The 12,276-nt window shown below is 51.6% G+C and overlaps 3 protein-coding genes across 3 annotated transcripts; 2 read left to right on the top strand and 1 right to left on the bottom strand.

Moving 5' to 3' along the window:
* Window positions 1-5,940: 5,940 nt before the first annotated feature.
* A1O5_03790 (uncharacterized protein) lies at window positions 5,941-8,586 on the bottom strand (the record flags this gene model as incomplete). The annotated part of the gene is made up of 1 exon (XM_007744401.1): window positions 5,941-8,586. One exon carries the CDS (start codon window positions 8,584-8,586, stop codon window positions 5,941-5,943), a length of 2,646 nt encoding a protein of 881 aa, XP_007742591.1.
* A 1,240-nt stretch (window positions 8,587-9,826) lies between these two features.
* On the top strand, window positions 9,827-11,230 carry A1O5_03791 (uncharacterized protein; the record flags this gene model as incomplete). Its single annotated transcript, XM_007744402.1, has 1 exon — window positions 9,827-11,230. One exon carries the CDS (start codon window positions 9,827-9,829, stop codon window positions 11,228-11,230), a length of 1,404 nt encoding a protein of 467 aa, XP_007742592.1.
* Window positions 11,231-11,822: 592 nt separating this feature from the next.
* A1O5_03792 (uncharacterized protein) lies at window positions 11,823-12,272 on the top strand (the record flags this gene model as incomplete). The annotated part of the gene is made up of 1 exon (XM_007744403.1): window positions 11,823-12,272. One exon carries the CDS (start codon window positions 11,823-11,825, stop codon window positions 12,270-12,272), a length of 450 nt encoding a protein of 149 aa, XP_007742593.1.
* Between the last annotated feature and the right edge of the window lie 4 nt (window positions 12,273-12,276).

Below are 12,276 nucleotides of genomic sequence, written 5' to 3' on the forward strand. Positions count from 1 at the left end.
CTTGCTAAACAAGTGTCGTTCGCGGTTCCCTTTGGGGTGAATGCTCCTGAAGCTTAATTGATACGGTCGTTTCGACCCTGATTCTCTTCTGCTGCTGCTGCTGCTGCTGCTGCTTTTGTCACAGGACGTCGTCTTTGCCGTGCGTTCCAGCACCGTGGGAAGCCTACTTCCCTATCACTACTATCCACCACTCCTCACCGCGCCAGTGGCGAGCGATACTGTTGCCCCTTCTCCGGGAGAAATAATAATGCCGGCGATATTTTTCCCTTCTGTGGTCTAGGGTGATGGAATTCACTAGGCCGGCGGACTCTACACGCGGCCAGATCACGCCAATACTGTACTGGGTATCCAAACTCCGTGCCTCAGCCTTTTGAAGATCGTGCCAGTGCCATTGTGTGCACTGTGCACTACCACCACTACCTCCACTACCTCCTTCCAAAGTGCAAAAGACGCCATCAGCGACGTCAGCCATCGAGTCCGCCGCGCCATCATTGTTGTGGCGCGACAAGATGCCCGAGACCAAGGATTAGTTCCCAAACGCATTTCCATACCTACTTGAGTGAATACCACGAACACAATTCAACTTGCCACTCGTGTTCGACCGTCAGCTCAACACCCACCCCGACCGACATCGGCTTGCTCACTGGGAACGTGTGTTTTTCCAGATCAGCCAGATGTACCCCGTATCTTGAGAAAAGCCTTTCACTCGTGTAATCGATGGCCACCTCATACCCGGTGTGGAGACAATTGCATATTACAACTTTTACCCCTTCCAGCAACTGTGCCCAAGTCACTGCTCTTTCCGACCAGCAAGAGGAGGTCACGCTCAATGGACTGCCAACCATGCAACCAGAGCAATGGATCGTCTTCTGATCTCGGCAAAACTGCACTACTTTCAGCCCTGTCCCGCACCTACGGTCCTTCATGCGCAAAGCTGGGCGCCCCTTCCTGATCCTGTAGAGTCTGCGCCACAACGTGGTGGCTGTTAACCATGGAGAAAGGGGAAACAGCCACAAAGGATCGCGTCAGGACGTCCGTACGGAGTATCAAGGACATACAATGGGGGCTGCCGGGACACGTCCAAGAATCCGACCTCATCCTTCAGGCTTGGCGCGCTCCTGGTGCCACAGGTTGCGGTATTATCAATCTCAGGTGTCAAGATTAAGCTACGGAAAGTGAGAGTCTCGCTCCTCCTGAATAGTGAGCCGATATGTTTAGTCATTTCTGGAACGATTTTGACTTGCACATGTGGTTCCGTTCAACTCCATCCAGCTCCACTAGGGCAGAGTCGATCCCTGTCTCAACTCGATCCTTCGCTTCAGGTCTGAACCCAATTTTTGGGCGCCTGTCCCATCTCTCATCTTCTCCGCCGACTCATTTCTCGACTTTTCGTGATTTCGCCCCAAGTCAAGCGACTCAAAGCATCCGCGGACCTGTCGTTGAAGTGGGTTTCGACCACCGGGGTTGGGATCATTCGAATCACCATCCGCCGAGCGTGTAGCGAACAGCTCGACATTACAAGTTGTATTACGACCATGCTGGAGCAATCTGTGGAGCGAATTGAAGTGAATATCTTCAATGGATGAACATGCAATGCGTTGGTCTGCATCTCCATCACCCACCACCGTCACCACCGTGCCCACCATATTGCGAAGTGCTTACGAGATGGGCGCCCACGGCCTAAATCACGAGGCCCTCACAAACTGCGCTCCACAGACTTTGTTGAGTGGAAATGTTTCCACATTGGCGGCAAGGACCATCTGTATTTCGTACATAATGGACGGTCAATAGGGCTATTCTCGGTTCAGAATATACCGACGGACTAGCACGAATCGGCAAAAAATTACCAGATTAGTGCTCGTAAGGACGCGATGCATTAGAGCTGTTATGACTGAGACGCCCACCGCCTTTGGGTGCCAGTATTCCGCCATCCCCGCTCTTGACTAGTTCAATTTGAAGTACGTGCCTTTGGGTCCAATCCCCTGTTGGCAGGAGTTCTAACCAACATGTCAAAAGAACCAGTCCTTGAACCCCTGAGACCTGCTTCCTTAAAAGGGCGGCCTCAATCCCTCTACCAGCCGTCTGAGTTGTGCCTGGACTTCCGGACGCACCGAAGGACGATCATCTTGTCCGTCGTTCTCGTTCCGACTATCAAGTTTTCAGGAGGAGCTGGGGACAATCCCATCGGAGATGTCTTGGTTCATCACTTCACGCTGGACAACTGATCAAAGCATGTCTCCACAAGGGGCCAAACGATTTCCCTTTCAAGTTCTGCTAGGATGCATTCCTATTCGTGAAGTCAAACAAGACTGCTATGTCCACGGGACGTTTTGAATGGTAGTGGAGCAGGAGACTACATCTTGAGGACAGCTGAAAATCTGACCTTCACTTGCAACGAGCTCGATAGAATCCCGTCATTGTCAGGGGAAGCCATGACCACTGGGTGGTATACAATGTCCAGGTGCTCCACACGCTAGAGCAGTATGCTCAGGAAGTTTCGTCAACTATCATATGTTCAATGTCTTCCAAAATCTCACTGTCGAGTATCACGACTCCTCCCTTTTAGATCGAGTGCATTCCAAGGGTGGAGCTTCTCGCAATTAGTCAGGCATTACATCAGAACCGGCCACCAGAATAGACGGTGGCATGGCCTTCAGGCTTTTCGATTTCTGAAACGACCTGATGGGGCTATTCCATTCACGTATGACCGCCAGAATTGACGGGCGGCAACGGCAAACATTGCGGTGGCCAGTGGGAGAAGAATTTGCGTTCCATTATGAGAACGAATTTTCTTGCACAGGGTCGTGCTCTTTCCGTCACTGGGATGGCGATCAGCCCAGCGGCTCCCTTTGATTCAATCTGCAGAGAACAGACGGACTCGAACACGTATATCCGGCCAATATCGAAGTCTCTCGAAACGACAAAATCCGGTCCAGAAATTGTTCTGTTGCGCTGCAGCGTGGCTTGGTGAAGCTTCGCTCAGTTGTAGGACCTTCGAATCTGGTGTCGCGGATAATTCAACAGTTTGGAGAACGGATGTCTTTGGGAAGGACAGAAGTCACTTTGGAGAGGAAAAGAGGATCGACCTCTAATTCCTGCTCCCTCCTCTCCGCAGCATGTGTTCCCTCCATATACATGTCAACAGAAGTTCCCCCTGTCACAGTTCTCTCTAACTTCGGATCTTCGATTGTTGCACCGTTGCGGAAGCTTCAATTAAATGGACAACGCATCGCAACCACGATATCAGGAAACTGGAAACATAACGTCGAGTCTTCAACAGCGGGAGCGGAGATGGGAAAGAGAGAGAAGAAAAAAGGGAGCGACAGCTTGTCAAAGAGCCCAGGCCACGTAGTCTTGAACACATAGCTTTTTCCAACTCGTCGTCTAACGACCGCTTCGGCAAGCACGCCGCCGTCCCAACAACTTGATGAGATTCGGTCCCCACGATTCCAGTTAATCCGCAACTCGGAGGCGATGAAGAAGGGCCCTCCACGGATATTGCAAAGAAACCCCTTAATTGCATAGCCTGGCAGTTACATGGGACACGGGAATGTACCAGCATCAGCCGAAATACCTGGGATTTCAACTGTGCTCCACGGTGCAGTTCCCAAGATCTACCTTTTTCGTCCTATATTACATCTCTAACTTCATCAAGATCGGAATATCCACGACATTGTCCCTTTGGGCATGTTTAGACTTTCTTGTTTTCGATACCGGCCAGTATCCCCTGGGCCGGCCATATGCCGTACTCGGCCCTGCCTATTTGTCTTTTCATAACTGCCGCTTCTTCGCCCCGCCTGCCAGGATGGATACCACGCATGAACGATTCATAAGAGAAGGAACAGCGACAATGATGACGACGACGACAATCAAGGCTGCCGCTGCAACCGCCCAGGAAATCGGGACCCGGATCAACAACATCCCAAAAGATATTTTGCGGAAGAAGAATTCCAAATGATTCGAGGCATGGTTGCTTTGCCCAAGTATTTGGATTTTGGGGTGGACCACGGCTCGCTGTCGTCGCAAATGGCTGGCTGGTTGATGTCTCGCATAGGCGGCACCACCGGACAAATGACCGAGATTGATTTCCGCTCCGAATGCGTACCGGTTTGTATGTGAACTAGGCATATTTTTTGTTCCCCGGGCATTCGAGACTTACGTAGTCATCGAGGAATGGCTGAGATAAGAAAGTCTCCATATCCCAACGGGGATCCGGCGGTACACAGAAGTCCGTACGTAGAGCGCGTCCGTGCGTGTAGGTAGCGTTGGTAGGTGTTGATCGTTTGTTTCTTACGAGTACAGACTATTACTGGTACTATTAGTATAGCAGTTAGGGCCATCTCGATCCAGTTAGGGACACGGCATGCAAGGAGCCCCAAGCTTAGGAGCCTCGTATTTTTTTTTCTTCTAGTTTTTGGCATTTGCTCAAAGAGGTCGTGGCTGTGGCTCCTCTCAGCCTTGCCGGCCAAACCCCTGTGTATCTACCGACAACCGCCCCCCTGGCCCTTTGGCCCTTGCAAGTACGATGTAGCTGACGCACTGACTAAGTAGCTAACAGCTCGTTTGCATGTACGACGTGCTGTGTGCAGGACCCGAGTAGCATGTGCATACATCTACAGCCCCGGCTCCCCTGAATCGGCCGAGTGGGCGGTCATTGTGCGCCGCGGTGCCCTGGGGGCCCTCTTGGGACCAGGGGCGTCGTGCGATTAAGTACATAGTTCCGCAGATCCTTGAACCGCGTATACTTGGGTATTATTGTGTACGTAGGTGCCGACTGTATATATCATATGCACGGAATGCGCACATGAATAAATACGTAAATACCACGGACATGCTCATTTGCGGCGGTGGTGGTCCGAAGGATATTTTGGATACATGTCCACCTATCTATGGCCATGCCTGTGCGCAAATATACGCGCAACTACTTTGTATCGTCGAGAGAAAAGGATGGTCCCCTCCTCCCCAAAAACCAAAACTGTCTGGCCACCTCATTCATGGACGCACTCAATTTGTTCAACTATTGCCTAGGCATGCAATACGCAGGAGACTCTCGCTCAGTCTGAATGTCTACGGAATCGTCGCCAGCCTCGTCGCTTTGACTTGTAAGTACTTGTATGTCCTTCTTCTTCTTCTTCTTCTTCTTCTTCTTCTACCTCTGTATCTCCGTACTTGGTTCCTCCTCGCGGGCCCCCCGTGCATGCGCGATTTCGGGCTCCGTGCCCATCCTCGTGTCCGTACTAGCACCGGTCGTTCGTGCTCGCTTCTTACAGTCAAAAGCTCCCTTGTTGCCGATTAGCTTGTGCTGCTTTGTGCTGCGTACCTAACCGTTATAGTGCGTCATCTGTACGAGAGACTCCGGTTGACAATAAACGGACGAACGAGCCACACGAGAACCTCGTCCCAGTCCTCATCTCTTAACTCCGCGGGGAACAGCTATTGTGCTCGGACGGGGACATACACGACGAGCATACAGATAGATAGATGGAGTTATAACCCTAATAGTTCGTGATCCCGGTCTTTGCTGCTCGTGCTGGTTAGGTGTCATTGTCGTGGCTGGTGTCGAGTACAGAGGTCGATCAGTCTAACGGGTACATACTCCGTCCTTACCTAGTGCGTTCCAACTGCACAATACTTGACATATTTATAGTTGTTGTGGCCACTGTGCGAAAGTAGAATTGAAAGTGCTGTCATTTGTTTTGGTTGTACTCAGTACTACGTACTATATAATAAATATTGTGCTTGTCCACATGGGGTTCTGGGTTTTAATTGTGTGACGCTGTTGTCGGCACGAGGTCGCAGATCAGCGTAGAAGTCGAAATCCCCCGTCCTATTCATCCATCGTAGTTCCACCCAACACGCCTCCTTCCGTTCCCTCCTTTTTTGCCAATTACAGATTCACGGACCGTCTCTTCGCATTCTCTGAATTTCGTTTCATTCGTATTATAACCGTCCGTGCCTCGCCTTAAAAATCGAAATCTTGTCATCATAGAATAGGATCTCTCTCAACCTCCAGGTCGGTTTCGGTCCACCAGAACCACCGGCTTCTCCTCCGTCTTCGCTGCCGTCCTCATCATCCGTCATGTCATTCCCATCGTCTGAAACGGCATCGAAGTCGCTGTCGTCGTTCACGCCTCCACCTTCACCATTGTCACCTGCTTCGTCATCGTGAGAGTCGTGGTCGTGATGATTCTGGGGGTGATTGGGATCAGGAGCCGTGGTTTCGCCATCTGGTCCAATGTCGTCTCCCGAATGATCCCCGCTGCTAGTTCCCGAGTGGGATCCCTTCCGGGCGCTCGCATACTCTAATATCTCGAAACACTGGCTCTGGATTCCGAGATAGCACAGTTCAAGCTCTGGCCTCAGGGCAACGATATCAAGAACTTGCAATGCCGCTTCGCGAGAATGGACTGTGCCATTAACATGTTCGGCGATATGTGGGATGTGCAAAGAACGCAGAGTCGTCGCGTTCGGCAACCGCCTAAGGAAATAGTGCCAGTCCTTGTAATCAATTGACATGCTGAGCTCTCGCAGTTTCATTTTCCCGCTCGTGATGCAAGTGATGAGCTCACGGTTGCACACCCATCTCCTCCAGTTGGTGCTGGGGCGGTCTGGGTCGTCGGTCCTGAGTGTGCTGTCGATGAGTAGCTTAGTCAGGCTAGAACGATGCCGTCGAATTGCGTTTTTGTAAATCATGTCGATAGACACTGGGGATTTGTAGGCCGTGTTCTCCTGCAGAAAAAGCCACTCGAGGCTGTCCGGCGCAAGAGTGTCTTTGATGAACGCAATCAACGAGGAAGACACCATGTCAGTGTGTAATCGCCTCAGCCGCAGCGGATAATCGGACGAGGCCGATGCAGGAGTCGGCGGTGTGCTCGTTTGCGACCGAAGCAACATGCTTGACATTCCATTTGATGAAATCCTGAACGGTGTTGATGACACCCTCCTGCGGCTTGTGGGAGTAAACCGTTTTCGAAGCGCTTTCCACAATTGATCGTGGTTTCGACAACCTAGGAGAGTTAAAGTTGTCAGTCGTGACCAGTCAATGGCTTTCGAAAGCACCGCTATTGACAGGGAAACCCGTTCCAATTCGAGCGTTTCCAGTTGCAGTTTTCGCGCTGGACGACCTTCCTTATGAGAATCTTGAAACGTGTCGTTGGCATTGCGAATCTTGTTTTGGTTCGGGACGGGAGACTGGTCGTCTTGTGGTCGTTGCTTCGTGATCGATGCAGGAACCGCCTCCGAATCGTCATCCTGGATACTGTGAGCAGACAGCAGAGTACCCAAATGATTCAACTCTGAAGTGCTGACTGGGCCTTCGAGATCTTCCTCCCTCTCTTGTTCTCGAGACACATCAGCAATCGCAACGTCTTGGACTGGATCCCGTTGAGGGTCAAGTATCGAAGACAATTGATTCTGTGCATAATGAGAGAAAGCATCGCAGAATCGGTGTACTAGGATACCAAGAAGACCTCCGGGCCGTGGAGTCTGCTCACTCATCCCAGGCATAAGAGGAGGCAGAGCTGCTCGATCTTCTGAGGGCCTTGCCCATATGTCGAACTGGGCGTGAGAAGCTATGCCTACGCGAAGCTCCTGGAGTTTCCCTAAAGATCTCTCGATGAGAACGCTCATTTCCTCTGCATAGGGTAGTTCGTCAATATCGAGCACGCTTAAACTCTTGAGAGGCGGCAGAATTGAAAATGTTGGAAACTCGACCCGAGGATATGGCGGGATCTGAAAGAGAGAGCTGGCAGAACCCGCCAGAATTGAAGGTAAATTGGAAGTCTGTGGCCCTGGAATGGACCCAGGCGGCGGAGGAGAAGCCAAAGGCCCCTGGTCTTGATTGTCATGCCAGCGAACCCAGACTCGTTCGAGGCGACATTCTTGTCCGTCATCGCGGTTGCCGAGCGAAGCTAGAGCCATCCACACATCTCGAAGCACACCTGTGGGCATGTCCCAAATGAAAGCCTCGAGATTTCGCATCCTGCCCACCGCCAGTGCGACCAAAGTTCCCAGCATCTTCCCTCCCTCTTTCGTGATGAGGTATTCCTGAACCCAATCAGCAGGCCCATTTCCCAAACTGAATTTCCGGGTATACTGAGCAAAATGGTTGCCGCGCCGAATCCTTTTGGGTCGATCCAGTATAGTTGGGACCATCTGATTTTGGTGACCGCAATTGTGACAATGATGCTGAGTTTGCTGCTGGTACGGAGCTTCGCCAAAAACGTCTTGCGCCATGACTAGAGTTGCCAACCCGTAGGTCAGGGCATCAACGCCCATGCGATTCTCAAATGTGGCATTTGCATCCGGCCAGACAATATCAAAGCGGGCATATATATGAGGGATGACCAGTGCGTGGAGGGCTGAATGGGTCAACGCGAGGGACGTCAGGTCGTTTGTGTGCGTAAGCTCTCGGAGAATGGCTTGCAAGATATCGACAGGCAAATCTAGCAGACGTAAAGGCTCTTTTTGCGCTGTAATGGCATCCCACTCTTGCTTCTTTCCCTGAAGATGCTTCGCCAAAAGAGTCTCTGCGCCTTTCGCCCTTGACTTGGTAGGCATCTCCTCGATCTCCACAGGTGCTTCCATTTTGAAGTGATCTTTGACACGCAATGGAATCTGGAGGTTCAAAGGACTGCGTGGTGGGCCTGAGAGGGTGGTATGTGAAGTATGCGAACAGGCTCAGAGCATAAGCCCTGAGCCGGACAGAATCCTTTATTAGCTGACCATGGAGGTGTCACTGCTGGCGGGACATTGAGTGGAGGAGGGGATGACAGGTGAAGCGACGGCAAGCGAGTGAAGAAAGGTGCCAGGTTGCACAGTGACAGTCGACAGGTCGTGGTCTGAAGAGGTTTTCAGGCGCAGGCTGAGGTTGCGATGATGGTCGCGGTGGTGATGGTGGGTTGGACAATGCTGAAGCGCCGCAGCGATTTGAGATGCGCCAATGCCAATTGCATGGCGAGACGGTTACTGCAGGGGACTCCAAATGGGTTGGCTGGGGAGAGGATGGTGGACTAGTGCCAACTGAGGTTAGCCGCCCCAGCAAACCACTTTACGCGGTCGCGTGAAGCACCAGGCCACATACATAGCTGGCTCGCGTCGGCACTTGGGAGGCAGGTGGCCCGGGTCTGCATTTCCTCGCCTCGTCGTCCCGCATTTTGATTTCCCACGGGCAAGCCTACCAAGGCCAACCTCTCCGTGTCTAGTACTGTAATAGGCACCATAGGTGGCTCGCTAAGGAGTCCATATAGCTGGTGGGTGACAGGGGGTACCTACATGTACGGAGTGCTCTAGGCACAATGACAGGCCGGACAGGCTACTGGACACGATTCTACAGGGCAATAGTCAAGACTGCTCTCCTTCTCGTCTTTGGCTGCCTTGTCCCCTTCCTTCCCCGTTTGACCCCCGAGTGAATTTTGTTTTCGATTGCTTGTCACTCCGTCGTCCGTAATGATATTTATTTTCCGATAACAACCCCCCTCCAGTAAAACGTCACTTTTTGGTTTTCACTTCCGCTTCCAATTCTCCCATCTCCAATCTCCATTGTCTCTCCCTCTTTTCTCAGTCATTCAATCAGCTCAAATCACCCCACATTCGTTCTCTTCGTGCTAGCCAGAGAGTACTTCAGCTCGATAGCTGCTTGTCAACCTAGCTCAACCCTCATCTAACGCAGCAATTTGGCATCTGCGACCGCCAAAGGCCGGTGCCCAACTGCCCCTCACCATCCTCTCAACTCCTCCTCCTCCTCCTCCTCCTCCTCCTCCGGCTCCTCCTCGACCATTCTCTTGTGTAACATCTCATCCATTACATCACATTACATTACATCAAGATGGACAAGTGCCCAGACGAGGTGCTCGTCAAAATCTGTGCTCATATGGACTTTCCGAGTCTGGCAAATCTGCGACTGCTCAACAAGCGGTTGGCCGAAGTCGGAGCCGAAGCGTTGGTCAAGAGAGTGCGCTTTCACTGCACCGAGGACTCCCTTAGACGTCTACATGCCATATCCCGTCACCATGTCTTCGCCAAATACGTCGACACTGTCGTTTTCGAAGGCAATCTCTTAGCCAGTGTCCACTGTGTTCATACCTACCAAAACCACTATGAGCTCGAGCATCACCAAATGGAGCGACCCGCCCAGCCTCGCAAAGGTGCAACCGACCGCGAGAGGAGACTCTACGAGCGAAACATGGCCAAGTTCAACCGCGAGATTGAGAAAAAGTTCAAGCGCTATCTAGATCTATACAACAAACAACAGAAAGTCCTCCAGTCCACCGCCTATGCCGACTTCATTTCGTCGAGCATGACCTCTTTCCCGAAACTGAACAAGCTTGTCCTTTCCACTGTCGGCCGCTGCAAGCATGTTCTCTCGGGAAGATTCCTCGAGTCGTTTACAGCCGACTGTGCTATGCCAATCGAACAAGATACCAGTTTCACCAAAGACCAGCTGAGTCATCTACTCTTCCCGCGAGGTCAACCGCTCACCCACCTCGGCACGCTAGAAGTCCACGTCTTGAGCCCCAAATTCTTCACTGGTTTCGTGCCGGCTGACCTGATCTGTTGCGCCTTCCAGAACCTCAAAGTCATCGACCTGAACTTCCGTCTGGAGAAAGACGACCGGATCAGTTTGGATATTATGACTGCGAGGCGCTGTTACGAAGATTTTACCAAAAATGGATGTCTTCGGGCTGCACTCTCGGCTGCGCGTGATTTGGAACAACTCACAATCAACTTTGATGATTACGGCTACTATGGGCCGGTGACTAGCCTCGAGACCATTCTCGGCTCAAACACTTGGCCACATCTCAGTGTTTTGAATGTGGATTGCATGACGACGACTGAGGACTATTTTTTGCGCACTCTGGAAGGCCAGCCGTCTCTCCGTGATTTGCGAATGGGCTTCATGACTCTCGAAGAAGGTTCGTGGCCGGAGGCCACGAGGCGGATGCGAAAGGATTTGAATTTGAACATCTTCATGGCATGTGGTATTCTCGAGGATCCAGACCAGATGTACCCGATGCATCTTCTTGATACCGAAGCCTACGTGGAAGATCACCACCATTTCACATTGAGCGACGCTCTTGCGCTCTACGTCACCGACGAATTCGGCATTCCCGAAGAGGAGGATTACCATCCATTGCTCGACGACGATTTCAACGATGAAGAGACTTTGCGGGAGGAATACGGTCCATTTGCCGATGACGACGACCCATCGGATATGGACTGCAGTGACTAGGCGAGACGAGCAGCCCGCTCCTTCTTGACCCATTTTCGTGCATGATTACGAGCTTACGACCTCTTCACAACCACGTGTACAATATTCAGAACTGCATTTTACGAGAGAGACGGTCGACCGCAGATACCCCCGTGAGCTTCCCTTGTCCAATCATTTTCCGGTTCCAAAGACTTTTACTGTTCAGGCTAGAGGCCACACGTTTTATTATTACGCTTTGATTGGGGAAGCAGGTTGTGGCTTTTGTGGGACGGACAGAACAAAGTGGTGTTGAACCGGCTATTCCATATGTATCCCTAGTGAGAGCAGTAACGGATGTTGCTGCGAGACTTCCAGGCCCCTGGAAGGACTTGAAGAGCTTGTAATTAGAAACGCACACTCTGTACGGAGTAATCACCAATATTTTACAACCAGGGGTCCAGCCTTGTGGGTTTCATTGTCTGAAGCATCGGCTAATCATCGGTTCTTGAGCGTCCTGCTCGCCCAAGTATTCTTCTGCGCATGCTGCGTCCACTAGACGAAAGTCTCGTTTTGTTACATAGCTCTCACAGCCCCGAGGAAAAAGGAGCCCAGATCCTACAATCCCTTTTCTACCATGCGGGCAAGTCTCCGTTTATTTGCGGCCCCTGTTCCTCCATCTTTTCGGCCAGGCCAACGAGCACAAGCTCTGGCTTTGCTCCCTCCCATCCCGCTATATCGTCGTCTCCTGCGCATTCATCGCAAGAGGCTCAACCCCGAAGAACGCCTGTTTGGCGACACCTACCTCAAGGCAGAGTTCCGGAGACACAAAGACATTGAAAATCCATTGCACATTGTCGGATTTCTGACGGAATGGCAGCAATATGGCCAACAGATTGAAGGGGATGACTGGAAAGATCAAAAAATTGACCCTGCATTGTTGGATAAATTGAGCGACCAACAAGTTGGACAGATGTATGAACTCATGTTGGCGATTCAGAGGAGAGGGAGAGAGAGTGTGGATGAGGAAGAGGAGGGAGAGATTTTGAGGGCGATTGACGAGGCTAAAGGCTCAGGAACGACTTAAGGCA

The sequence above is a fragment of the Cladophialophora psammophila genome (genome assembly GCF_000585535.1).
Source record: "Cladophialophora psammophila CBS 110553 chromosome Unknown aczJe-supercont1.5, whole genome shotgun sequence".
NCBI classification, from domain to species: Eukaryota; Fungi; Ascomycota; class Eurotiomycetes; order Chaetothyriales; family Herpotrichiellaceae; genus Cladophialophora; species Cladophialophora psammophila.